The sequence below is a fragment of the Tauraco erythrolophus genome, chromosome 18 (genome assembly GCF_009769465.1).
Source record: "Tauraco erythrolophus isolate bTauEry1 chromosome 18, bTauEry1.pri, whole genome shotgun sequence".
NCBI classification, from domain to species: domain Eukaryota; kingdom Metazoa; phylum Chordata; class Aves; order Musophagiformes; family Musophagidae; genus Tauraco; species Tauraco erythrolophus.
In genome coordinates this window covers 2,417,391-2,445,085 of record NC_141482.1, presented here as the reverse complement: position 1 = coordinate 2,445,085, position 27,695 = coordinate 2,417,391, and the positions used below count along the sequence as shown (strand labels likewise).

Sequence of the window (27,695 nt, the reverse complement as noted above, 5' to 3'; positions counted from 1 at the left end):
CTGGACATGTTCCAAACCCGCCTGGATGCGTTCTTGTGTGATCTGATCTAGGTGGTCCTGCTCTGGCAGGGGGATTGGACTAGATGATCCTTTGAGGTCCCTCCCAATCCCTGACATTCTGTGATTCTGTGATTATCCCTGCATGGTGCTCCCCGTCCCACCAGCCTGGCAGCAGCCGCGTTTGCCAACAGGAGCTTTGTGTTGGCGCAGCAAAGCCCGTTTTTACGTGCATTTTGTGTTTTGGTCTCTAGAGGATGTGATGGGGTTTGAGCTGGTGGAGCTGAGGACAAAATGGGGGCGTAGAGGACGCATCAGGAGCCGTTAGGCAGGTTTGATTTGGTATTTGTCTCTGTGAGGCTGGGCAGGATGTGGTCCTCCTGGGCAGGAGAGGCAGCTCATGGCCTTTTCTGCTCTCTGTCGAGGCACCCACGGTCACATCAAGTGCCACTCTGGTGGACAGCTAAAGTCCCAGGACACAGTGCTGCTGAACCTCTACAAGCGCGTTTTTCCTAAATGGACTCATGACTCCCATGTTCCGGATCCTGTGCCATGGGTGAGGAGCGAGAGCAAGCTGCTGGTGCAAGAGGTGGAAATATTGGGAATAAGTCCCCAGCACGGTTAACGCAGTTCGTGCCTTTGCTCCCTGGGTGCTGTTCTTGGCCTGTGCACAGCACTGATGTCATGGACCTTTACTGCTGGGGTCTGTTACAGGGGTGGGTGTCTCGCCAGCTGCTGCTCATTTTTTTTAATGGAAAAATTAAATGAAAAATCCCCGGTGATGCCGGGAAGACGGTTGAGTTTCTCCAGGAGAAGCCGCTGGGCGCTGGGGCCGCCACCAACCACTCTGTCCTTCACCCACCTCCGGAGATCGCCGCCCCCGTGCCCTCCTGCTGCCGTTCCAGGGCTCCGCTCGTGCCCTCCGGCCGGAGCAGCGCTGCTGCCGGGGTCAGCCTCGGGATAAACCGGGGATAAACCGGAATAAACCGTTACGTCTCGTCATGGCATTCGGTACCGACCTTCCCGCCGCCGCCTCTCTCCTGATCACAGCTCAGGGGCCGCCGCAGCCGCGTGCTGCTGGACGGGAAAACACCCGCCTGCGGGGAAGCGACGGCGGGGCGGAGGGAGGGGAGGGGCGGCCGCGAGCTGCGCGGTGCCCCGCGGAGCCGCCGCGCTCGAACGCGCTCCCGGCTCCGGGCAGCAGCTCCCGCCGCCCCGGGCGGGGCGGGCCCCGCCCCCTCCCCCCGCGCCCGCCAAGCCCCGCCCCCTCCGGGCGTGCCGCGGTGACGTCACCGGCGCGCTCCGCCGCAGCCCCAGCGCAGGCCGCGCCGCCAGACGGAGCCGCCCGCCGGCACCCGCGCCCCGGCCCGGCCCGGCCCGCCGCCCCCCCCCCGGCCGCCATGCCCTCGGACCGGCCCTTCAAGCAGCGCCGCACCTTCGGTGAGCGGGGTGGGGTGGGGGGTCCCCGCGCCCTCCCCGCCGTGCCGACCTTCGGGGTGACCCCCCCGTCCCCCGTGCCGCGGGGCGGCCGGAGGCTCGGCCGCGGGAAGGGAGGGGGCCGGGGGGGCGGCGGTGCCGCAGCCGCCGCGCGGTGATGTCATCCCGGCCGGCAGCGCGGCGGGGCGCCGACCCCCGCACCGGGGGGGCGCTGGGAGCCTCTCGCCGCGCCCCGTGAGCGGCGTTCCCGTTTACCGACGTGTTTACGTGTGTGCTCGGTACCGGCGCCGGTTGTGAGCCCTCGACGGGGGGGCGGGGCGCTCCGTTCGTTTGTTGATCACGGAATAACAAACGTTATTCCGGGACGAGCACGGCTGGAGCGGGGCGCAGCGGGGCCCGGTGCGGCGTTCCCTGAGCCACCGCCCTCCTCTGCCGGTGTGCCCGTCCAGGAACCGGGGTGACCGCGGTGGGATGGCGGCTCCAAGGGGCTCTGGAATCTGCTGGGCGGGGGCAGCAGTCGAGAGGTGAATGTTTGTTTCGCTCCTGCCTCCAGTCCGGTCGTTATGGACTGTCAGAGCACAATGACCTCTCCAAAAATTACCGTCCATCCCCCTGTCTCGTTAGCGCTGGAGTTAGCGTTGTTCCACGAACTTGATACACCCTCTCCCATTGTTCTCGAGATGCAGAAGACTCGATGCTCCCATCATACCCGTCCCTTTGTTACGTGTGCACGGTGGGCAAACTCACACGGCAAGGAGGTTGCCGTAGAAGGTGCCAGCTTTGGTTGCCAGAGCTGATAGTGAAATCAGATGAAACATCAGCTGCTGTTTCTCCTGACCTTTGCCAGCTGGCGTTGGGAACGGTGCGTGTTTCTGGCAGGTCACGTCCCGAGGGGGGTGTTGGTTGAGCTTTACTGCCCCAGTAACGCTGAGATCAGTGTATTCCGGCCAAACAAGGCCTCATCTTGTGTCGGATACTGTCCCAACGCAGGTGAGGGTGTGTTTCCTGGGTAAGTTTTAAAATTGGAGCTTTTTCCTACTGAACTGCTGATCCAGCTCCTCGCTGCTCTCTTAGAAACTGTAAATATTTGGTTATTTATTGGCGCAACCCTTCCGGCCTTGAGTGCGTGCCCAGCCTTCTCCTGCCACAGCGGCTGAGCCGAGCCAACGTGCACAAACGAGTAAAATCAAGTCTGGTGCCCTGGGATACTTGCTGGGCACCTCGCTGTGTGCTCCTAGGCTGCCTTTTAAAAGCGGCGAAGTCCTAAATCAAACCTTTAGTAAACTACCTACTGTGTAAACTGGTGGGATTCAGCTTATTGTGGTCAGGAGGAGTCTGGTTTGCCTTCGCAGATTGCTCAGAGTTTGTCTGAGCCAGAGGAAAACAAACTCCGAGGCTCAGAGGAGTTGAAAGAAAGCGGGATTAAAATAGCCCAGGAGGGAAGGAGGGGGGCGAGGGAGTTTGGTGCCAGCAACTGCAAGTGCCCCTTGTTTCTGCGTACTTTCCTCTGCCCTTTTGCTCTCTCAGCTGACTGGTCCGCAGAGCCATGCCAGGAGGAGGGGAAGGAGGAGGAGGCCTGGCAGCCCACGCAGTTGCTCTGGGTCAGGGCTGGGATTGCTGGGTTGGAGAAAGTAAATAGAACTTGTTTTTGTCTTGGACTCATTACACAACAGGAGCAGGAAGCGATTGTTTACAATGCAGTTGGAGAGGGCTGATGGAAAACATCGCCAGCGACGCTGTGCCTTCAGAATGGCTTAATTTGTAAGGCTTCAAACCTTTGTAGCGGTGGAACGGTTCCAAAAAAACAGAGAAAAGAGAGAGTCAGCAGTATGACTGTTTACAAAAGACACCCAGGCTCCAGTTTCACGGCAAGTGGCTCGCTTAGGTCTTGGTCTGCCACCCCTTGCTGAAGATCTTGCTTTCCTCGATGCATGTGTTCCCTCTTCTTATACTTTTGAGATTTGTTTTTCCATGAATTTCTTCTTCTTGTTCATCTGCTTTGTCTTGGGTGTATCCTGAATAAAATTTCTGGGTTTCTATTCATCGTTGTTGAGGACTTGAAAAAAGGGCTGGCTGGGAAATGCCAGGGGTTGGAGCCAAGGTGTGTTGAGGGCACCAAGCGCCAACTTCTCCTGTGATCTGATGTGCCATTAGTGGTGAGAGGGTGGTGCTCTGCCACCTGGTCTGGTCCTTGGCACGTCTGAGCAGATCTGCTTTGGTCTGGGTGAAATCTGGCAGTAACCCTCTGCTTTCGTGTGCTGAACCCGTCTGTGGGTGCTGAGGCCGCTGTCTTCTGTGTAGTCAGATCCATTGTAGGAGTCCAAAACAATTCCCAGAACAAAGCTGTGGTCTGTGTCGAAGGAACAGGGTGTCCTGGCTGTGGCGAGAGCGTGTGGCAGCCTGACGCCGCCGCTGCGGGCCCTGCGGAGTGCTGGGCAGCGCGCGGGCCTCCCGCTGCCCTCGAAGGGCTTGTTGTGAGTGGGCGGCTCTGCTGTGGCGAAGGTGCCAGCAGCTTCAGGCTTTGTTTTCAGTGCCGTGCGTAGCCGGCGTGGCTACGGACTCGGACCTTAAATCCAGACTGCTCGGCTGATGGAAAGCGAGTTGGCCTCGTGCCACGGCATCCTGATGAAACGGAGGTGCTCTGCAGTAAGTCCCATCCATGTGTGTCCTGATGGTCAGCTGGAGCCCCTGGCTAGGTGAGAAACACAGAGGTTTGACCTCAGCCTTTCTGGACTGAGTATTCCCATCCCAGGTTCAGACCTCTGGGAGATCCACCTTTACTTCTGGGAAGCCGCGTCTCTTCAGAGGAGAGGCAGCGGTAGACAGAGGCAGCGTGTGGACCTGAATTCCCTCTCCTCTTGGCTCTGGGGAAAATGAAGCGTGTCCTTCTCTGGGGACTAGTGTAGGTCAGCCATGCTTGTGCCGGTTGAAAGATCAACAGTGGATGAACTGGCTGTCTCGCGCACCATCCTGTGCTTGGCATAACGGTTTTCCTTGGAAAAGCGCCTTGATCTTGATCTGAGGTTGGTCAGTGAGTCAGCTTGCCCTCACCGTGGGTGCTCGGGGTGTTGGTGCTCTGGCAGCGGTGCTTTCAGAGCGGGGATTCCGTGCGGTGAGGCTGCGGTTGGACGCTGCGGCTTCGCTGCCTGCATCCGGTTACCGAGGACGTTCTGCGACACGATTTGGTGTGGGGTTAATTATCAGCATTGAAGAGAATGTTGGTACAAGAAGCACTGAACAAACATCCAGAACAAATGCCAGCTAGATATGTAGACCACAAATATTGATTTTTTTATTATTATTATTATTCTTTTATATAACAGAACATCCTGACTGCCAGCCAGGAATAATAAAACCTGCATGTCCTTTGTTAGTTACTCAATACTTTCTTCACTACGAAAACTTGAGATGTCCCCTTGAGCCAGAAGGGTGGAGAGGGATGCATCGAGGAGCTGTCAGACTGGTAGACTCTTGCTGCCTCTGTCATCGAGTAGCCGTGAGCCGCATCCAAGTCATCTCCCTTGGCCTCTGTGTTCCTCCCTGGGTCAGCCCCAGTGGGGATCGCGGCCAGGAGAGGCGCTCAGGAGGTCTTCTGGTGTGTCACCCTGCTCGTGCGACATTCTGCGGCCGACCTGTGGTGTGTAAACACCTCTGACTCTGTGGTCCTGCAGTTGTTTGCTGCCTTTTGTCTTCAGAAGGCTGTTTGGAAATAGGCTGTGAGGGAAAATGAAGGAATAAGTTCAAGACTCTTGTGTCTGGCACGTCTCCCCAAACAGGCCCTGCAAATCCGCGCGCGTCCAGGCATGTTTGTGCACAAATAGCCATGACCCGGGCTGTGCAAAGTCTCTGTGCCCGCACGTGTGTGGCGTTCTGCAGTAAAACACAGTTCTGGCGGGAGCGCCAGTTCTTTGATTGAGCAATTCCAAGTGTCCTGAGTAGTTCTTAGAAATCTGAGTGCGTTCCTGCTGTCTTGGAGGCTTGTAATTGGGAAGGTTGTCAAGATGGAAGAAGAGGTCAGACAACAGCCAGAGGGAAGCCCTTGCAGGACCAGCCTCCTGACGGCTCGTGCGCAGGGAACGGGCTGTTCTTTTTCCAAGGCTAATGAAACTGTGATTAAACATTGGCCACAAAAACCCAGTTCCTTATCTGGAACTCTGGTGTACATACTCCGTATGCCATCCAGATGTGGCACAGCAGGTATTGCCCGCTTGCCCCCCATGCTCAGGAGGTGCAGTGAGTTGGGAGCCCTGTTCTAAGCTGTTCAAATGACAGAGGTCCAGTGCTCGTCCCGCGTGGCCCACGGCAGGGGTGACATGGTACCATGCAACCAGAGAACAAGCATCTTAACGTGAATTTAGACTTCACAGTTGCGTTGGTCACCATGGATTTGCCAGATAAAAATACTCATTCCTGGAGCCAGACTTAAAATCATACTCAGTCAAATTTTGAAACTGCTAAAAAAAACAAAGGTTATTCCTGTTTGTCTTTTAAAATCCTTTTTCAACCTTTACTCTGGAGCCAGGAAGATTGGGAACTTGTGAAAATGACCAAGACTGCTGAGATCTTTCTGCGATCACAGGGCTTCAGGAGCTAGGCATTCAAAAACCCTTCCAGATGTGACACATGTTGTAATGAAGCTGTAGCAACGAAACGGATAGTCATGCAGATCAGTTGCTCCACGCTCATGTTGGCAAAACCTTCCTGTGACAGTGGAGCATCAGGCTCTACCTACAGCACGTTGCAGAGACACACTTTCTATCAGGCAGTAAGTTCAAAACGGTGTAGTTTTGGTCCTGTGTCATTCGTCCTGTCCAGAGCCCTCCGGCTTTGCAGACAGAAGAAGTAAAATATGACCAACAATCAGAATCACTGCCAAGTTTCTGCAGCACGGTTGTCCTACGTAGTCTGGGACAACCACCCTTTCTTAGTAGTGAGGACAGCTTTTCCCAGAGCTCTGCCCTCCTTGCCTGGTTGTGGGAGTCTCCCCTTGCTCCTCCTGCAGTGCCGCTGGCCTGGGAGCGAGCTCTCCGGCATTGGGCAGGGACAGGTCAGGTCAGCTGTGTGGGCCATGACACATAGACGGGGTGTATTCCTGGTGGTTAGAGGTGTCTGGCCTTAGGGTGGTGTGATATTACAAAAATATTTATTGACATTCCTCTGGAATGACCTCCCTAACTTGCCCGTGTCTTCAGCAGTTGCCAGCTCCTCCCAGACATACCCTTCAAACCATCCAATTCCTCCTCTCCTTGCAGAAAATCTCTTGGAGAGAGGAACACGTTCTAGCAACCCTCTGCCCTGGAACTGACCACAGCAGCTTCTTGAAGAGGCATGTTCATTTTTGCATCTGCTTCAGACCCGAGGCAGATCCACCCCCAAGCTGGCTGGCGGAATGTCTTGTGGATGGCCGTGGGAAAGCCTCAAGGCTGGCGGCCTGCTGCGCGTGGCAGGGATGTCTGCGCGCTCCCTTCGTGCCATGGGCAGCTGCACCCAGAGCCATGGGACGTTGGACCACAGGGAGAGGCAGTAGCTCATGGCTGAATTTCTGCTCTGCTTCGCTTTCTGTACGCACCTCTTGCTCAGCTCAGGAGCAGTTGACCTGGTAGCATGTTGATGACGTTTCCGGGTGGTGTTTTTTCTTAATGATGTTGTCTTAACAGCATTCCTGTTGGTCACAGGCAGCAGGGCTGGCTGGAGAGTCCATCCACTGTCCCGGGGCAGCACCAGGACATGGCCAGTATTTGTCTGGTGTCTCCTGAAAAATGCTGTCCCTGATGCAACTGCACTGTTGGCGAACTTGCCATGTGTTTTCCTTCTGTTCCACCATCTGTATCTTTTGTCTGATGAACTTCTTTTCCATCCAGGGCTGTCCTTTTGTCCTGCACAGCACAGACCTGTCTCCCGTAGCCAGGGTTCCTGGGCACTGCTGATGAAAAAAGTCAACGCTCGGAAAGTCTGGCTTAAAATTTTCTGCTGTTCTCCTTAATCATCATCATGATCTTGTCCTGCATTGCCATGGGATGCATCGTGTGCCCACATCTTTGGGAGAACAGCTTGGGAAGGACCTCAGTCAAGAAGACAGCTGAGATTTTGGTGTTTTGGGCAATTTGCAGGCTTTGCTGTTGGTACTTAACAGTTGAAACAGCAGTTGGAGGAGAAGGAGGCAGCTTTCCTGCATATGCGAAGTACCAGAAATACTGCGGTCCTTCAGGAGGCCCTAGCTGTGAGATTTTGCTAGGAATAACCAATAAAAAGCGCGGGGTTTTTATCTTGCTGCCCTCCTGAGCTCTCACGTCCTGGCACTGGGGAGAAGCCCGGCTTCCCGCGGGGCAGATGTGCAGTGCCCGCGCTGGGGAGCAGAGACGCTGCCGTTCCCTCTCTGTGCAGTTCCTTCATCTTTGCTCAGCTCCTTCAAAAGACCAGCTGGCCGGAGCGCCGCCATCGCTCTTGCTCGGGGTCTCTGAGCTGCCGAAAGCCGACGTGGTGGTCGGTGCTTTGCTTCTCCTTGCAGTGTAGGTACGGACTGGGATGTGTAAACAGTCCTGGTTCGCTTTACCTGCAGGCGGTTAACTGGAGCCAGGGGATGCAGGAAAGGGGGAAGTCGGAACCTCCTCCTGCAGCTTTCCCAAATTACAGCTGTGCTAATCGAGGTCGGCTTGTAAAATCAGAGCTGTCGTGTGTGAAATGTGAGTGTGCAGACAGTGCTGGTGGAGGGAGCGGAGCTGACGGCGGTGCCGTACGTGGTGCGAGCTCGGGTGCTGGGACGCGGTGTAAACTCAGATGCTAGGACATGGTGCGAGCTCGGGTACTGGGACGTGGTGTGAGCTTGGGTGCTAGGCTGGCATCTGCAGCTGTGTCTCAAGTGCCCATTAATGGTTTTCTCTTTATTCCTGTGACTTAGAGTACAAAACATTAAATTAAAGGTGGTATTTACAGCCATCCCTTGCTATGTGATGTCGAAGACTCTTTTATGAGACCTGGGATCAACCTCTAGCTCCCAGTCCAGGCTGAGGAAGGTGTGGGTGACCATCACCTATTTCTTGCAGGAGGTCTCTAGCACCTGAGCTGTTGTGCAACGGAAATTACCCTTGTGCGGGGTTTGATGTGGGATGGCTTCTCCTCATTTCCAAGCCTGCTTGGTTGGATCTCCAAGGCTATGATGGGACTGAGTGTGCTCCTTAGCAGAGCTTCAGATGTCCTAGAAACTTCTGCCTGAATCTTCAGGCACCTGAACAGCTTGGGTGGGGTTGCTCCCACCTGCCTTCCTGAATGGGCATCTGCTGGGCAGAGGAAGAAGCGCGGTGCTTTGGGTGCTTGTAGTTGCAGTCACACGTACCTGCTGAAGGGATCCAGCAGCCCCTGGAGCAAAGCAGCACCTACTGTCATTGCATTGTGCCAATCAGCCACCTCCTCCAGAGTCCTCTGAGATTAGAAAGGCTGCAAAAGCCCTGGGGCCATCTGACCAGAAGGAGCAGGTCCGGGTCCTAAAAACTGGGACAAGGGAGCTGCCACTATGGTCCATCAGACTCGAGGCTGGTTGAGAGCTTTATCACTGGTGGCTTGTGCCCTTAATTCCTGCTGAGCGTGGAGGCAGCAAGACCTGGCAGGAACGTGCTGAGCAGCAGCCTGGCCTGCCTGTGTCTGAGGCTCCTGCAGTCTGCGCCCCGCGGGGGACAACGGATGGAACCCTCAGACTGACGTGTAGCTGGATGGATGACGTACCATTTTATTCGCTGTGTGGCATCTTTTTCAGTGGGGTGGGCAGTTGGCCTTTCTGACTCCTCTGGGGAGGCGAAGGTGGTGTTGGCTGCCAGCGTTGGGCTGGAGTTGGTGGTGCTTCCAGGGAGCAGGAAGGGGTGTCAGCGTGTGACTGTCCTTTGGCACGCGCAGCCCGGACTGGTTGGGTGCTCTGAGATTGTCTACGTTAGGAGCCATTGTAACACGCAAAGGCTGCAAATTTGCCTTCGGCAAATTGCTTCTCCTAATTACCTGCGTTGTTGGGGCTTCCTGTGCACACAGTTCTGTGCCCCTACAGGGAAACGCAGGATGTCTAGGAAGTTCATCCACGTGGCCATCTGGTAGTATGGAGAGATGCAGGATAGGGTGGATACTGAAGCTGGAAAAACTAGCTAGCTGTGAGGACACACGGCTTCTGCAGGCTCTGTTAGTGCCCAGCAAGTCTGAGCTGATGGCAGTCAAGCTGCCTGAAGGGTTTACGCCGATGAGTGTTGTCCGCTCCTGCTCCGGATCTCCAGCCTTTCGGATGCTCTGTCCTGGGAAGGTTGCACACAGCGAACACGCGGGAGCGGGGCTCTGCAGAACCGGGGCACGCGCTCCTGGCTGCCTGCTCGGGCTGGGTGCTGTGCCTTGGGTGCTTGCGTGTGCCAGGTGCTTCTCGTCACCGTGTCCTTCAGCGTTCCTGAAGAGGCATTGCTGCACCAGCATCACGTGCGGCGCTGAGTTCTGCGTGACTCTCTGCTGAGTGGGACCTCAGGGAAAATTGTCGTGTTTCACAAGGATAACTGGGTGCCCTGGAGCATTGGGTAGGGTGAAAAGGAAACATCGAATCATAGAGTCATTTAGGTTGGAAAGACCCTTAAGATCGAGTCCAGCATTCGTAGCACTACCAAGTCCACCAAGACTTTGCAAGAAGACTTTTGCAAGACTTTGGCGAAATGTCTGCATCAGAGCTATGATTCGATCTTTAGAGCCAGCTCGTGGTACCTGGCTTACACACCCTGTGAACGTGGGAGGCTGCTCCTGAAGAGCTGGGCTCATGTTAAGCAGAAGTGGATTTTCACTGGTTTGAAATAAATAATGTTTTAATTTTGTGGAAAAGCTACACTCTCTGGGGGAGACCTAAAATGTCAAATTTATGCATCAGATGAATTATTAAATCTGTACTGCTGAGGAACTGCATCTGCAGTCATGAAACCCAAAATAAATATGCCCAAATTTTCCATTAAATCCAAACGATCTTGCTCTGTCTTGCTAGCCCATGGAGTCCTACAGAAGAAAGGTCCAGCAATTCCTTGCAAAGGGCTATTTTCCTCTCAGAGGAGACAGAAATGGTGCCCAAAAGCTTCGGTAATCTAGTGATTTTGTAGTCTTGTGGCCTCTAAAGAAACTCCAGTCTCTTCCCTAAGTAGTATCTAGCCAAATTCAGTTAATGAGCGATAAGGTTTTATTGAGTGGTTGGGGGAGCAATGCTCAGCGTTTGGGGGGATGAAAACACCCTCAAACACTTGTCCTGCCCATGATGGTGGTGGGTTGTGAGAAACGGGGGCCGCGTGAAGCAGGTGAGGGGAGTTGGGGTTGGAGAGGTGCTGCACAGGCGCCTGTGCGCGGGGTGGTCCCGTGGCGGATCCCGCGATGCCCAGATCTTGCGTTCCTAGGCAGTCCTTAGTCGTTGGCCTTCACTTCCCAGCTTACCTACTGTGATCCAGGAAGCTGCTTCCCCGGACACTTCAGATGGGCTGTTGCAGAGTAGTGGTCATACAAGGAGGAGCGTAGGTCCGTAGTGTCCCAGGAGGAGCACACGCACACGTTGCTCCTGTACAAGTGTGGCCCTGGTACAAGTTCTGCCCCTCTGAACTGTGGAAGGTCCTCTGGTAAAGTGGTGATGGGGCATTGAATCTCTCCAGTAAGCCTGAAGAGCACACAAGCTTTTACATGCTGCCTGTTGCATGTGTCATTGAACATGAACTCTGGAGGAAAATGGGTTAGAAAGCGTGAGAACAGCTGCAGAAAAAAATCATTTAGTACGTGAGTCGTCTCCTTGGTTAAGTTTTTCTTCCTGTTTCCACCTTCCTGAGGTTTAGAAATACTTTGTCAGGCCAATAGCTGTTGTAGCTACTGTGTCGACCTGTGATACTGACGGAGCCCTCCTTGGCAAGGCGCACCGCCTTTGGGCTGAGCACTGTGCCAGAGAGCGCTTGGAAGCGCGCAGCGGGCAGAAGGAAATGGCTAAAACCCAGCCCCACTTGGAGAATCATCTCCTTGGGGAAGCAGCCAGGAGACAGAGAGGCTGAAACCCTACAGCTCTGCTGCTGCCCGACACTGGTGGTCGTGAGCTACGTTTGCTTAAAGTAGGTTTAGGAACACAGTTTTGTCATCCTTATGGTCTCGTGTAAGTCATTTGGAAGTGTGTTTCCCAGTTTTGCCAGGAAGGGTAACCTGTCCCTGCCCTGGGGGGTGATGGGGCGGTGGGAAGCCAGGAAGGGTTACCACTGAAGCTGACATCTGGCTGACCATCTCACGGCTGCAGAACGTTCAGAAAAGGCCCGCGTTGCTTTCGCAGTGCCCCTCTTTGTCAGTTTGTGGCTTGCGGGGTCGTTACCTCCTTTTTGCCTCAACCAGCACAGCCAGGTGTTTCTAACTGGTTTCTTTACTTCTTTCTTTCCAGCGGATCGTTGTAAAGAAGTACAGCAGATCCGAGAGCAGCATCCGAACAAAATCCCGGTAAGTCAGACTTTGTTCTCGTGACCCCTCTGTGCTGGGACGGCCTCCCCCAGCCAGCCACAGAGGTTACAGAACTTTGCTCCCCAGAATCAGCACAGGACGCTCTCCATAAGCCCCCAGTTCCTTGTTCATGCCAGCTGCTTAGGAGCAGACTGCGTTTCACCAGTCCTTCTCCTCAGCTTTATGCCTACCCTAGAGGCAAGGAACTGATTTGATCTGAAATCTAATTTCAGGCTCGTGCAGCAGGAGAAATCTCCTTAATTGCCTTTTTTTTCCTCATTGCAGTAGCTACCTGACTTTTCCTGGATAACCTGGTAAGGATTTCTCTGCATCTGCCCGGAGAAAGCTATGTGAGATGATCTGCGCTGTATTGAAAGCAAAGACACTCTGTTAGGATCGTTCATACCGCAGCCAAACGGCACACCCATTCCGTGCTTCCTGTTGCCTCCAGTTCCTCCTGCCCATGTCAGACCTAATATGCTCTCTTGCTCTTTGGCTGAGTGGGCTTTTGATTCTCTTCCTGAGAAGATGGAGAACTTGGAGAAATAATCTTACTTGGGGCTTGCTTGAGTTAGTATTTGTGATACCAGAGCATGTATGACCAAAAAATGGGATGTGTTTCTAGTTCAGCTCGCTCTCAGTGGTGAGTGAACATCAGCCTTGTCCTAACGTTGCATACAGTCTCTCAGTATTTACCCGTTCGAGGCTTAATGTCTCAAACTGCTCTTGGCACATACTGGTCCATTCCTGCCTCGCTCTTCTTTTGATTTTAGCACAGTATCCTCTAGCACAAAGAATTCTTTTTGTTCCTTCTCTTCCCTCACCACTGCGGTGTCCACGTGTTGTCAGCTGGGCAGAGCAGGGCTTGCCCCTTGCAGCACTAACACCAGTGCGCCGTATCATCTCCCTGTTTATTGACCGCTGCTTTTGACGTGGTTTTCATGGCATTAGGCTGGCTCTGCATCCCTCTGGAGCTGTGGCAGAGCTAATTACGGTGCTTTGAGGCTCTAGCAAGGACAGGTTAGAAAGAAGTTGTACGTAAAACATACACACGTGCATATGTCGAGTGCCTGTACACAAATGTGTGTTGCCTGGGAAATGGACAGAAGCAGCCAGAGCTCTGCAGCCACATGCACAATTTTACCAGCGTTACTGAAACGTGCTGGGAGAGTTTCCATGGCTGGCGTGCTCTTTGAGTTGGGGTCAAACAACACATGCCCCAGGAGAAGGCAGGTTTTGCTGGAGCAGTAGAAACAATCAGGAGGAGAAATGGGTGTTGAAGGCCTTGGGGGTTCCAGCTGTGGCTGTGTCATTGGTATCTCTCCAGGCCTGGTCCCAGTTGGACCCTGACACCAAGTTTGATGCTGTCTCTGTTCTTTCACACAGCAAAGTTCCTGCAAGTCGCTGTGCACAAAGCCTCGTATCGCGGAGCGGAGCACGGTGGGGGACAGCTGTGGCTCCAAGCAGCACAGTGCAGCAGACCGGCCGCAGGAGGGTCTTGGTCTTCTGGGAAAGGCCTGAGCTGTCCTTCTCGAGTGACTGGCTTCCCTTGAGAGGCTCTCGGAATGAGCAAAGGGGTTTGAGCCCAGAGCCCAGGGGGAGTTAGGGAGAAGGTAGCCCAGATGGCACCCTCGTTGCTGGCAGAAGTCACAGTGAGCTGTGCTGCAGCTGCTGCCCTCTGCTCGCATCTCCAGTTTCCACGCAGAGCCCCTGGGCAAGTCCCCTTCTGCTTTGACAGGTGGTCAGGAGCGTTTGCAGAGGGCACGGCACAGCTTTGTGCCCAGGAAAAGGCATTTCTCTCCTGTTTCCATGAGAGTACTTCCAGAGGGGGCTGAGGAAGGGGCTGTGCTGCGTAAAGACGGGAGAACTGCGTGGGGAGAGAGCTGGTGGTCTATGTCTGAGACACAGGAGTAGGTAACCTGGTCTCTGCCTGAGGCATGGAGGTCTCTGCTTGTGTTTGAAGGGAAATCACGTCCCAGGACACCTCACTAGCACGTGTAGTGAGGAGACAGGAGGAGGTCGGGGCTCCCCAGTGTTTCCCTATCCACCTCATGCCAGGGGCTCCTTTGCTGTCTCGGCATTCCCCAAAGCCGGCTGCCCTTCCATGGCTAAAAGTGCTGACCAGAGGAATGCACAGCTCTTCCTGAGAACACGGCTGTGTTGGCAGGAGGTGCTGCTCACGTGTAGCTCCACTGGGAAGGAGCCTCCAGCTCCCCTGGCCAGCAGCGGCAGGGCGGCTCCTCCTCGGGCGCTCAGAGAAAGCAGAAAACTTCTGCTCGCTGTGACCTCCATCCACAGCCTCAGCAGATGCTTTAGAAATCATCTTCTGCCCTGTCGGAGGATAGACTGAGTTCATGCCTGCCCATTGCCTTTGCCTGCTGTCGGCCCCTGTGCTCGCTTTCTGGAGCCTGGGGGAGGACTGGAGCCTGTTGAGGAGCAGCCGCAAGCTTTAAGCCAGCTCTGGTGAGCCTTGGAGAGTCCAAAATCAGTGGGGAACAGCTTGTGCTGGACAGCAACAGGAGCAAACCATGTCCCAGAGCACTGTCATGCTAAATTCAGCAAGGCATAGTGAGGCACGGGCTGCACTGCTGCAGAGGGTGGTATGGGGAGAACCACCTCTTGCTGGTGGAGGAGGCCAAGGGTGTGTTTGGGCCATGCAGAGAGGTCTCTGCTGGGTTATGTGATGAAAAGCTCATCTGCACACCCACACAGGGGCATGGAGAGGCAGTGGCAGGTGAGGGAGCCCAAATAGCGCCCTGCCCCGGCACAGTGGTGGACAGAAACCCAAATTATGGGCTTGGAGCAATGGAGAAGCTTCTCCGGGCTCCTGCGAGGGCTGTTCCAGGGAGCTGCAGACCCAGTGTCCAGGGCTGGCAGGACCCAAGGTGGATCAACACCAGAGCACCTTTTGGACTGAGAGGGGTTACTGTATATGTTCCCATTAAGGGACCTCTTCCCTGCTCAGCCGGAGGGGGGCAGGATGAGGCCGTTGGTGCTGTCTGTGTTCGTGTGAGTGCTCTGCATGTCTCTGTTGCTCTCTGGCTGGCCGTGTGTATAGGTACGTATGTGTTACGTACATGCATTTGAGCCCGTGTGCCTCCTGGGAGTACGTTCTCAGCCTTGCTGCTGGTTGGACCTGGGGGCATGGAGCGGTGGCAGCCTTGCCTCTGTTGGGCTGCCAGGTCTGGCCCCATTCCCTACCACAGTCCCTTTCCACCTCTTCAGACTGGCCCAGAGCAAGGGTTGAGTTTATAAATGCTGCCCAAGGCCCCCTCTGTGATGGGACCAGGACCCCAGGCTCTGCCCTAAGCCTTTCCACCTGTGCCCAGCTCATGGTTTTTCTGCAGGAAGATCTGCAGTGAGTTCCTGCTGCAGGAGCAGGTGTCCCACACTGAGGAACACCCCCGGCCTGAGGCAGCAGCTTGGAAGAGGATACGGAAGGGGAGGTGGCTTCATGTACAAGCCCTGTGGCCACAGGGATGTAATATTAGCATTTGATCATGCAGTGCCCTCCAAAGGTAGACAAGAACGTTTTTTCCATTGGCCACCTGTTCCCGTAGCTGGTTACCCAAATAGCTCATGTTCTGGAAACAGAAACTCTTGAAGCTGTTGTACATGACAGGCTCGCTGTCTGCTCAGGGCACAAGGCAGCTGCTGCTTTAACGGCCAGGACATCCTCCTCGGCCCGTTCTTGGGCTAATTGAGAGGGTTTTTCTTTGTGGGATGGACTGGCTGGTAATGAGAGATGCCTGCCTCTGTTCCTGCTAGGTGTAAGTGAGAAGTGAGGCATAACCGGGGCGTGCAGGGCCCTGTCTGCATGTAACGGCATATGCACAAGCAGTTGCTGTGCAGCTGCCCCCTTGTGCAAACTGCTGTTAAAAACTCGAGGTCCTGCGGTTGCCTCCGGGTTTCTCAGTGGCCAGAGCAGCATCCCTGGATGTGGCTGTTGTGAGCATCCAGCCCCTTGAGACTGTTCATCTCCCTGTAGCCAAAATACTCCTCTGTCCAAGTAAGGCTCACATTAAATACAGTAGGATGGTGCTGCTTGTCTTTGTCCTTCCTCTGCCCTCCTCCTGCAGGGAGGAGGGGACGTTAGCCGGTTGGTAAGGGGCATCTCGATGCATGATTTAGTCTGTTGCAGAAAAGTTTTCTTTCATCGGGTCCCCATCTTGCAAAAGGGGCCAAAGGAGCAATACTTGGCTTTCCCTGGTGTCTTCCTCTAGCACTCTTGCTCAGTGTCAAAGAGGAGACATGGCCAATGTGAGACTACATTGGTGGACTCTTGGGGGCCTTCGTATGCTGCTTGTCTGGCCCTCAGGTTCCCGGGTTTGCCTTGGGTGAGCTTTGTCCAGGATGGGTTCTTCAAAGGGCACTTAGGTGCAGAGTTCTCACCGTGGCACCTCGCACCCCTCCCTCATCCAGGAACTGGCTGGAATGTAGCTTGGCCCATCCTGGTGGGCCCTGAGATAAGCCCTGCAGCCTCTGGAGCTCATCAGATGTTCCCAGCTCTCTGGTGATACTGCAGCATCCCAGTAACGGTGTCTGGTTTGGCTTTGGTGTACAACAGGCTGCTGGTAGAGGCTGGTGTGTCAATGAATGATCAAGGGAAAGGCAAATTGATGTTCCCAGAGGTTCGCCGATCCTTTTGGCTCCACAGAGCCAACTTCTGGGGATCCCGATCTCTGCATCCTGCCCCATCCCTCCACTGCCCAAAGGCATTTGCAGCCTCACATGTATTTTTGGGAAAATGATTTATGGGAACGCTTTGCCTTACAGTGAAAAATAATGTTCAGTCTCACCTCGGAGAGGACAATGAACGGATTAGCATAGAAGTGTCTTTCTGTGGAGAAAATAACCAGGTACTGGGGACATGTGAGAGTCAGGGTGTCACTGCACTGGGAACATATTGGGCTTTATAAGTGATATCATTACTTATTTTCACTGCCTACCACCTCGTTCCTTAGAATACAAACAGTACAGTTATTTCCAAGCTGGTTTAGAACAGCAGCTGGAGCTGTCAGCAGACACTCCTCCATGGAAGGAATTCATGAATTATAATAGCAGGAAAACAAGAGAAATCGGTATTTAGCCGTTTCGGAAGGTAGGTGTGGTAAAAGCTCTGCCAAGCAAGACCTCTTGCAGGGGAGGAGAAGTTGGGCTGTCCCCGTGGTGGCACTGTGCCCCGAAGCCCCTGGAAGCTCCCCACATGGTTCTGGTGGCACGCAGGAGAAGCGGCCATGGGTTTCCAATCCTTTTTGGAGTCTGGGTGCCGTGGGGGTGGGACTGGCAAAATCAAACTCGCCCTTTCTGAAGGAATGCCTCCGGGGGCTTTGCCATGATTTCTAAAAACAGCTTGTTTGGCAGTACCCGCAGCTCTTCCTGAGCGAGCGGGGTGACGTGGAACGGCGGCGAAAGGGAAGGACAGCGTCTCTCGCAGCGCACCGTGAATCCAGCCCATAGCTGAAGCCAGCAAAACCTGTGGCTTTGGCCAGTCTCAAAGTGATGTTAAAATGCACTTCACTCCTCTTCCACATCTCCTGCGTGTAGGGGGGGTGGGACCCGGATCCATCCACGAAAGCCTGCCGTGTCCCAGCTAGCCGGAGCAAGTGCTGCGCCAGTTCCCTCATGCCGGATGCTCTCTGCTGTCTGGCTCAGGCAGACAGATGCCTCTTTGCCGCAGAGCTGTCTGCAGCCGACCTGATGGCCACTCCTACCTCTTTCTTTTTTGTTCTCCTGGGAGGGTGAAGCAAAGTGGGGCCTCACCTCAGCTTTTCCACTGGTGCCGGTTTGTGTGTGACCTCGAGGCCAGCGCTTGGGGCACTGCAGACCGTGGCTGACCCTACCGTTGACTTTCTCCCCAGGTCATCATCGAACGCTACAAAGGGGAGAAGCAGCTGCCGGTGCTGGACAAGACCAAGTTCCTTGTCCCAGACCACGTCAACATGAGCGAATTGGTCAAAATAATCCGGTGAGTGGGGTGGCCCCAGCTGGGGCACTCTGAGCCTGTAGCCAGCCGCCGGCCCTGAGCACAGTGGTGGGATGAGGGCGAGGCAGAGGCAGCTGCTGAGGGTGGGGACGGGGACGTGATGACCACAGCATCCTCCTGTTGTAGTACAGACTGTTTGGGAGGGTCGAGGTGGGGCAGGTTCTTAGTGTCTGTGACCTCTCCCTTCTAGAGACGCTCCATGAGCTCATGAGGGAGATTCCGATCTCCTTCTTTATCCTTCAGAGGGGCCTCTTCCATCTGAGCTGCTTTGCCCTTGCCAGCAGCACTTGGAGAAAGGGACTTTGCAGAGTCCCGACTCCGGAGGCCTCGGAGCCCTGAGTGGCTCAGCTGGGCTCATGGATACCAGGTCCTGAGCTCGTGGGAGAGGTCGCAGCTCGGCAGGCATGGCCCCACGTGAACGGCATTGCTGGGAGGAGGTGGAGGTTGCTGTCACAGAGACTGCCCAGTGGGTTGACCCAGGCCCTCCTGCCCTTGCCCCACAGGCGTCGCTTGCAGCTGAATCCCACCCAGGCTTTCTTCCTGCTGGTCAACCAGCACAGCATGGTGAGCGTGGCGACTCCCATCTCGGAGATCTACGAGCAGGAGAAGGACGAGGATGGCTTCCTCTACATGGTCTATGCTTCCCAGGAGACCTTTGGCTACTGAGACCTGCCAAGAGGTGGCAGGCGAGGTTGGATGAACTGTGGTGCACAGGCCCCCGGCCTTGGAAGACAACACAACCGGAGGCTCACAAGATGGGGACTGTGCTGACTCCCCTTCCTCTCCCTCCCTCCCCTTCCCATCACCCCATCACCAAAGAGGCTCGTGGCGTGTGTTGGACTCGCACAACCCTTCACGTCTGTGTAGATTAGTCCCGCTCCCTCCACACACACGCACCCGCGTGCACGCGTGGGGCCTCGGCTCCATCCCATCCCGTCCCGTCCCGTCCCGTCCCGTCCCATCCCATCCCATCCCATCCCATCCCATCCCATCCCATCCCATCCCCGTGGTGTAACCTCAGCTGCTCTCACTGTGCTGTGTGCGTGTGCGCGTGTCCGTAGCCTACTGCCAGACAGGTCGGCCGGCGATGGGGAGAGGACAGGACGCTTCCAGCACAGGGAGAGCCGCCTCTCCTCCGAGACACTAGCGAAGGGCAGGAGGTCTGCAAAAGCAGCAAACAGATGTTACCATTGCTCCCGAGTTTTAATTGATTTTAATTACACCCATATCAGATTCTTGGTGCTACTGAGTAGATGTAGGCGTCTCTGTAGGACTGTGGATAATGTATATCATTTAGATTTTATTTTATGGGTTTTTTTTGTTTGGGTTTTGGGTTTTTTTTAGGGATAGATTGGAATGGGGAGAGGGGGTGATCCTTCCTGTATTCTGTAGGTAAACAAATCAGGCTTCATTGCACTTTAAAGCATAGTAGATGTTAGAGTGGAATTTACTTTTAATTTATACAGGTTTGCCATATATAGTGCTGCTCCTCTGTTGACCGTTGTACCTAGATTGTCTTTGTTTTTTTAAATAAAATTGATTTCCCTTCTCTGTGTCTCCCCATTGCATGCAGTTTTTCAGTCTCAGTGTGGCAAAGAGTTTGCTTGAGGAATGTACTGATTTATATTTGCTATGTTCTCATTCCTGTTTCTCATGTATAATACCAAAAAAATGTATATGATAAAATCCCACCCAGTTTAATCTATACAAAGGTATATATATATAAATATATATATATAAAATAAACATAAATTCAAGTCGTGTCTTGTAGGAATGTTCTGTTCCCATCTCATTTGTCTGTGTTAATGTCACTAGTATCAGGTAAGAGGGATGCGTGTTCCCCATGTTCGCTGGTGGACATGCCAGCCCAGGCTTTGGAGCTGGTTAGTCCGAGCTCCAGCAGGAGTGGCTGGCTGGGATTGAGGGGCTGAGGCACAAGGTAGAAGCTTGGTTTAGAGGACAGAGTGCTGGATAGCCATGTGGGAAACAGGGTTATCATCGCCCTGCCTGTGACATGCTAAGTCTCTTCTCCTGTGACCAAGTTTCCTCATCCGAGGGGAAAAAAAAAAAAGAAGTGGAGGACATTTACAGAGTCTGTGATTTAAAGTAAACTTTGAGCAGAGCAGGAAATCTCTCTGAGCACTTGGTCAAAACTGGTTTCCAACCAAAGGCAGGGACTGATGGCCACTGAGCGTTTCCGTGTGCTTCCCCTGCACCTTGGCTCACTCGGCTTCCTGTGCACTGGCCAGCAGAGGAGAGTCCACGTATTACTTGAGTTGCAGCTGACTGTCCTGTTTATATCCTATGGCTGCAGGGAATCATCTGCCCAGGGAAGGAGCTGGTGGAAGGGACGGATCCGGTAGAGCGCACACAGGTGCAGAACAAAGATGGTTGTGCACTTCTGGAAGCACAGCACGAGGCAGAGCATGGGTGAGAACAGTTGCCCCACTGATGCTGACAGCTGGAACAGCAATGGCGGTCGCCCCTTGTTAAGCACCAGCCTCATGATATTTAAACTGTAGTCCCTGAGCCAGCGTCCTCTACTCGCCACCTCCTGTGGGTGCCACTTTCAGGAGGGAGTGATGGATCCAAGTTGATTTTTTTCCTCCACCTTTACTACTGAGGAAGGTCAGCAGTAACAAAAACGGTCCCTCCTACCAAGGAGACAAGTCACTCTTTCTGTTACGTGCTTTTACCCAAACTTTAACTGCCGAGATTGAAGGGGTGCAGAGCCCCTTCGAGAGGTACTGGTTGTACTAAGCTGTGCCCGGGCATGACTGTATTTCAATAATTTCTGAACCTGCAAAACACACTGGGTCACACTTCATCTCCTGCTAATAAAATTGGGTGAGTGGGCACAGCAGTTCTGGGGAGTTGCGTCGGTCTCTCAAACAGTATTTCATAGGGAGGCAGTTTTGTTGTTCGCTGAGGCCTGTGTTAAATATTCCTTAAGGCTAAAGGCAGTGCGTGCGACACCCGGTTACCTATTTGGTTGCAGCATAAATTCCTGGCACGGATCCATTTTTAGCACTGGCTGGGTGAGTGCAGCAGTGCCCAAATGCCCGAGACGGAGAGGCACTTTTGCTATGGCAATCAGGTACTGCTTAGAGAAAGTAGGAAGGTTTTCCACACTTGCTTTCCACATTCCCTGGGAATCTCTGATCAGTTCCTAGTTTTCCATAGAGTCAATTTCTTTGGCAGGAAGAGTCAGACATAGCTTTTCAGGAGCAGGCAACACCAGGTTGGACGGTTGGACTGTTTGGGAGCGCAGTGGTTCGTACAGCTGTCGTGCTGTGGCTTTAGCAGCAATATCTGTTGGACTTCTCATCTCTTCTTTTCTCCTTCTGCCGGTATGGGCTGGCTGAGGAATGACAGTAAACTTCTCTGGAATTGTATAGCTTTTAACAGTTCAGCAATTTGAGCAGCATTTGATGTTTTAAGTCCACTCGGAGTATAAAGCCACTCAACTTCCTCAAGTGCTCAGGAGCATGGCATACTCCAAGTGCATATCCAGAATCAGTATAATATTTACAGTCTTTTCTTGGGCCAGCTGACAGGCCTTTGTTGATGCAGTTAACATCCAGCTTTGGCCGGCCCGGAGCACTGCTATGGGCAAGCCCTTCTTTCGCTCAGCACCACGGAGCCAGGAGCTTCCCTCGACCCCCCAGCCCTGACGGGCTGCAGCTCCTGCTGTAGAGCAGGTGGCCACAAGGACTGCTCGGAATGGTGGGCACCCTGTAAAAGAAGAGAGCTTCTCTGCCCCTTTCTACTTCCTTTACCTTTTCGCCCAGCTTTGCCCTGCAGAAGACAGGCTTGGAGTCGGGACGCACAGGGATCTTGACCCGAGTGGGAGGTCCAGCAGATGATGGGGATCCATCAGGCCAGGAGCTGCTTCTCCCAGGTGCTGTCTTCTGTGCCCAAGCTAGGGAGACAGAGACACTCAGGCACTGGCTCTATGAGCCTCCTCCAAGAAGGGGCATGTCCTGAGGCCCCAGAGCAGCCCTCCATGTGCCAACACTCCCTGGCTGAGCCCTGTCCACTGAATGAAAATAGATTGAGAGCAGCTCTGAGGAGAAGGACATGGAGGTGTTGGTTGATGAGAAGCTTAACATGAGCCGGCAATGTGCTCTGGCAGCCCAGAAAGCCAACCGTGTCCTGGGCTGCAGCCTAAGAAGTGTGGCCAGCAGATCCTAGGAGGGGATTGTCCCCCTCTAATCTGCTCTCAGGAGACCCCCCCACCCCCCAGTGCTGCATTCAGCTCTGGGATCCCCAACATCAGAAGGACATGGAGCTGTTGGAGCAGGTCCAGAAGAGGCCACAAAAACAATCCGAGGGCTGGAGCGCCTCTGCTATGGAGACAGGCTGAGAGAGTTGGGGCTGTTCAGCCTGGAGAAGAGTAGGCTCCAGGGAGATCTTCCAGTACTTAAAGTGGCTGCAAGAAAGCTGGAGAGGGGCTTTGGACAAGGACATGTAGTGACAGGACAAGGGGCAGTGGCTTTAAACTAAAAGAGCAGAGATTTCAATGAGATCTGAGGAAGAAATTCTTCCCTCTGAGGGTGGTGAGGCACCGGCACAGTTGCCTGTTGCTCACCAGCCTGGGCTGCAGCACCAAGGACGCTGTTGCATCTTCCACAGCCAGGAGGAAATGGCCTGCCTCTTGTAGGCAGGGTCTGTACCTTGAATTAATTAGTTTTCATTATATTCAACTCAGTCCAGCTGGGTAATAATGATCGGATGCCATAATTCCCTCTTTTTGTTTTACAATTTTTGTTTTCAAAGGTTTTTTCAAGAAGGCCTTAAGGTGAGCAGAAACCCAGTCCATTCATTCCAACTCCAGCACGCTTCCCTCCCACAAATACCACATCAGGGCTTGCAGCTTTACCTTTTCACCAAAGGACTCTCGCTCGGGCTCCTGGCTCCGGCTCTCGGCACTTCTCAGGGTCTCGCAGATGTATCACATCGGGGTCACCAGTTGTTGCTCACCAGCCTGGGCTGCAGCACTAAGGACACTGTTGCATCTCCCACATCCAGGAGAAAACGGCCTGCCTCTTGCAGGCAGGGTCTGAACCTTGAGTTAATTAGTTCATTATATTCAACTCAGTGCAGCTGGCTAATAGTGATTGGATGCCATACCTTCCAACCCAAACCATTCCATGACTCTATGATTCTATGTTCCTGGCTGCTGCTGTGCTTAAGGCTCCTGCACTGACTTTCTCTCCCTTTCTCCTCCTTTTATGCAGCTCCGGCCACTCCAGCCACTCTTGAGGGGTAAAGGGGGTAAAAGGAGTTCCCTGGGGCGTAAAGAAAGGCAGAGGGAGGGCTCTGGGTGGCACCCAAGGGCAAGTGGAGCATGGAGGCAGGTACCCAGGGGCACACAAAAGGCCGGGGCTGGCCACTGAAATGCACATGGATGGCTCTGAGCCGCACCAAAAGGCACATGGATGGCTCTGAGCCGCACCAAAAGGCACATGGATGGCTCTGAGCCGCACCAAAAGGCACATGGAGGGCCATAGGAGACACGCAAAGAGACATGGAGGGCCTTTGGGGGCACCAAAAGGAAACGGCAGCCCCTCGGTTGACCCCCAAGGCCCATGGGAGCCCTTGGGCACACAGAAAGGCAAACACAGAGGCCCTGAGGACGCCACGGCATGGCCTGGCTTGAATGAAGGTAGGCACACGCAAGCACCTGGCACGGAACTCTTTATTGCTAGCACAAGGCTGTCAAGGCTCTGTTTGCTGCCTGGTGGAGCTGCCCAGGAGCTTGGCACCTCTCCTGCCACACAGCTTCTCAGGGCGTCCTCCACAAGCCCCCAGCTCACGCCCGTGTTTCTCACACGGGCTGCTGGGGCTGGCCTTGGACAGGCTTTGCACGCACCAGCCTGTGCCGTGCTCCTGTCCGGGCAGGGGGCTTCGGACCCACCGGAGGGACAGGCTGTTTGGAAAGCTGTGGGACCACAGAGGGGAGGGTGTCCTCAGCCGGACAGCTCTCCTTTCCGGCTTGTGCTGTGGGCGCTTTTGCCACACGCCGTCCAAAATGCAGCCTGAGGATCTGTGCCGGCTCGGCTTGACAGCTCTGCTCTGACACAGAGTCAACGAACTGACTTGCCACAGCCCTTATGGCCCAAGTGCTGGCTGAGGCTCTTGGCTTTGGCTTCGTTTCTCTCTCCACCTTCTTCTCTGCCGTTCCAAGAACCTCAGGGGCAATGGTGGGGGCATGCCCAGTGCGTTCTGCACGGCGCTGCTGAACTCTGGAGACGGCATTTTTCATGCTCTCCCTGGCAATCGTGAGACTCGATTGCGAGACGTCAGCGGCGGTTGTTCTTGGCCGTGGCTGTAACACAGGCAACGCTGCTCCCTTGCCTGCTGCCAGGCTCTGCTGTTGGGATGCACTGGGGAATCCTTGTCCTTCTTCCAGGCGCTGCCTTGAGATAGGCGTCTGGGGTGGCTGCAGCTGTCTGTGAGAGAGAATTCCCTTGGGAAGCTCCAAGATCTCAGAATAGCTGCAGCTTGAGTCTTCGTCAAAAACAAAAGCTATAAAGGATTCCAAGATGCACAAAACTCTGTCAAAAAACTCTTGGGCATGTTTGTCAAGGGAGGCCTGTGCAGATGCTCTGTCGGGAGCTGCCGTTTGAGCTTGCCCCAATTGCTCTTCCTTGGAGTTGCCCACTTGGGTGTCCCCTCTGGCAACAGGCTGCTCCTTCTGCCTGCCTGCTGGCCCCGGCTCAGACGCTTCGGACGTGCGGGATGCCAAACGCTTCTCCACGCTCTCCAGCACGGCCGCTACAAGCTCTTGGGCCATCAGCCTAATTTCCTGCCGGCGATGTGGAGGAGAAGTCTCCGAAGGCTCTGCTTTTCTGGCGCGGCGAAGCATTCTTCTGAGCCTCCAGGCAGCCTTCCTCAACAGGCAGATGGCCTGATCCTTAGAAGCCTTCAGCCTCTCCAACAATTCCAGCACCACAGCCTCAGCCAGATCTTCAAGCCCCTGGGCTTCTGTTGCAGCTTGTTGTTCCCGTCCCAACGCAGGTTGGGAGTAGGTTTGGCCCTCGTCCAAAGCTGCTTTCACTCTTCTGCATCGCCCCGAATGCAGGGAGGTCTTGCCGCTCTTGGCTGGAGGTGGGCAAGATGGTTTTTGGGGCTTGAGGTGCCGCTCGACCAGGCAGGAAGTGTCGATCCCAATCAATGGTTTGGGGTCACGACTTCTGGCTGGCTGCTGCCAACACCTTTCCTGAAAGGTGACACCAGGTTATGTCTCGCTGTTGCCTGCACAAACTGCTCACGCCCCTGCGTGCTGAGGCTTCACGCGGGGCCAGGCCAGCGCTCTGCTCCAGCCATGCCACCAGGGCAGAAGAGAAGCTCTTCCCTCAGGAATTCCCTCCGCGTGCTGGTACGTGGCCTTCCTGCCTCTGCCCACTCCAGCCCCCTGCCCCAGCTCAGCTCCGAGCCGGGTAGTCCTTCCCACGCCACAACAGCCGGCCCACCAGCACAGCCCTCACTTCTTCTGCACTGACCCCCCCCGAGATCCAGCAAGTAACATCCCTGCCCTCGGCACCGCGCCGCTGACAGTCGTCTGCAAACCCACCTCTTCTCGCCTGCGCGTGTTCTCTGCATCCAGCTTGTGCTTGGTCAGATACTGCCTGTACTCGTTGAACTCTTTCAGAGTGCAAACCACCTGGGGACAGACGAGGGCAGCCATCAGCCGAGCACTGTAGGGCCAGCTACGCGCAGGCTGCCTTCCCCGAAACAGCCCCAACCCCGTGGGAGGAGAGCTGCTCCTCTGCACCCGCTCCCTCTGCGCTGGGGGAACCGTTTTTAGCAGCCCGACGACCTCCACACCTACTTTGCCATCGCTGGTGACAAAGCCCTCTCTCTTCAGCCTCCGCAGGTTGTCCTGGCGGTGGTGGTACGCCTGCAGATACGGGTCGTGCAGGCTGTTGTACTCCGTGTCCAACAGGTGACGGTGGGGATCCCACAGGTGAAAATAGCCCGAGGGCCGGATGAGCTGTAAGAGAGAAGGTCCAGAGCATGAACAGGGCAGGAGAGAGCAGCAGAGACAAACGCACTTCCGAGCTCCTCACGCTCACGGGGTGGCATTTCCGAACCTCCGTGGTACAGACTAATTCCTGGCTTCCTTCCCGTTCAGAGGAAAGATCTGTCTACTCGAGAGACTCTGCAACGGAGAAGAAACCCTATACCTACATCTTCCGTCTGGTGGCTGTCTACTGCTGCTCCAGGAATACAAGGAGCTGTTTCCTGCAGAGGCGAGAGTGCTGCACCCGTAAGGAGCTAAGCTGAAATGTTGCCTACAGCCATGTCTTCTCCTTTGGCAATTCCCACTGACTGCAAAATGGGATTGCGCTCCCCAGAGGTGCCAAGCTCTCCTTGAGGAAAGGTAAAGGTGGATGGAAGAGCTGACACAACACTCTTCGTCCAGCTTTGGCCGGCCCGGAGCACTGCTATGGGCAAGCCCTTCTTTCTCTCAGCACCACGGCGCCAGGAGCTTCCCTCGACCCCCCCAGCCCTGACGGGCTGCAGCTCCTGCTGTAGAGCAGGTGGCCACAAGGACTGCTCGGAATGGTGGGCACCCTGTAAAAGAAGAGAGCTTCTCTGCCCCTTTCTACTTCCTTTACCTTTTCGCCCAGCTTTGCCCTGCAGAAGACAGGCTTGGAGTCGGGACGCACAGGGATCTTGACCCCGAGTGGGAGGTCCAGCAGATGATGGGGATCCATCAGGCCAGGAGCTGCTTCTCCCAGGTGCTGTCTTCTGCGCCCAAGCTAGGGAGACAGAGACACTCAGGCACTGGCTCTGTGAGCCTCCTGAACATGCCGCTGCGTGAACGGGCACGTCCTGAGGCCCCAGCGCAGCCCTCCACGTGCCAAGCCCCCAGGCTGAGCCCCCGCCATCGGCCCACTGCTCACCTCTCTCCTCTTTCCCGCTGTGCGCTCCGCAATGCGTCTGCCTTTCGGACGCCAGCAGTGAGACGGTGATCCACGGCTCCTTCCAAGAGCTCTCGTGGAGCTGCGACCCTGCGCTGGCTGCTCTCGCTCTGAGGCACCCAACTGTGGCCGGCCTCCCAGCCAGGGGCTTCACAGAGGAACCGTGCATTGTCGCGTCATCGCGTTGCCACGTCGTCACATCACCGCGTTGCCGTGCCGCCGTACTGTTGCATCACTGCGTTGCTGCGCGGCCGCCTGGCTCCTGCCCAGCGGCCCAGCTGGAGGGGCCTGCCTCGAGGCCCCTTTGGACAGCCCTGTGGGCCACCCACTCTTGCCAAGCTGGCTTTGAGCAGGGGGCCTAGACTAGGTCATCTCCTAGGTCACCTCAGAGAGCTTCCCTCTCTGGCATGGACTCCTCAGCCGCTGCAGCGATGACCCTGGCACCGCGTTTTTGCGGTGACATTTGCACCCTCAGGAAGTGCTAACGGAGCTGTAGCAACTCAAGCCTGTGGTCCCTGCGTGCAGTTCCTTGCAGCTGGAATGCAATGGGGATGCCTGAGGCTTGGGGCAGAGCCCAGGCCATACACCTGCTGGGCGCTGCCTGTAAGAAGCCCGGCCGGGCACAGCAGCTTCCCAGTAGCTTCCAGAGAAGCTGCAAAGGATCCCAAGGTGCACAAAACTCTGTCAAAAAATTCTCTGGCATGTTTGTCAAGGGAGGCCTGTGCAGATGCTCTGTTGGGAGCCTGCTGTTTGAGCTTGGCACGATTGCTCTTCCTCGGAGTTGCCCACTTGGGTGTCCCCTCTGGCAACAGGCTGCTCCTTCTGCCTGCCTGCTGGCCCCGGCTCAGACGCTCCGGAGGTGCGGGATGCCAAACGCTTCTCCA

At 55.0% G+C, this 27,695-nt stretch overlaps 2 protein-coding genes across 2 annotated transcripts; one reads left to right on the top strand and one right to left on the bottom strand.

Moving 5' to 3' along the window:
* The first annotated feature begins 1,392 nt into the window (after positions 1-1,392).
* Positions 1,393-18,687, top strand: MAP1LC3A (microtubule associated protein 1 light chain 3 alpha). The gene is made up of 4 exons (XM_086622750.1): positions 1,393-1,437; positions 11,837-11,892; positions 17,754-17,860; positions 18,382-18,687. The coding sequence occupies exons 1-4, from the start codon at positions 1,398-1,400 to the stop codon at positions 18,542-18,544; spliced, it is 366 nt and encodes a 121-aa protein (XP_086478876.1). The 5' UTR covers positions 1,393-1,397; the 3' UTR covers positions 18,545-18,687.
* A 5,021-nt stretch (positions 18,688-23,708) lies between these two features.
* On the bottom strand, positions 23,709-26,604 carry LOC147527481 (uncharacterized). The gene is made up of 4 exons (XM_086623148.1): positions 26,506-26,604; positions 25,716-25,877; positions 25,458-25,547; positions 23,709-25,103 (listed from the first exon to the last, which is right to left on the bottom strand). The coding sequence occupies exons 1-4, from the start codon at positions 26,602-26,604 to the stop codon at positions 23,709-23,711; spliced, it is 1,746 nt and encodes a 581-aa protein (XP_086479274.1).
* Positions 26,605-27,695: the final 1,091 nt, after the last annotated feature.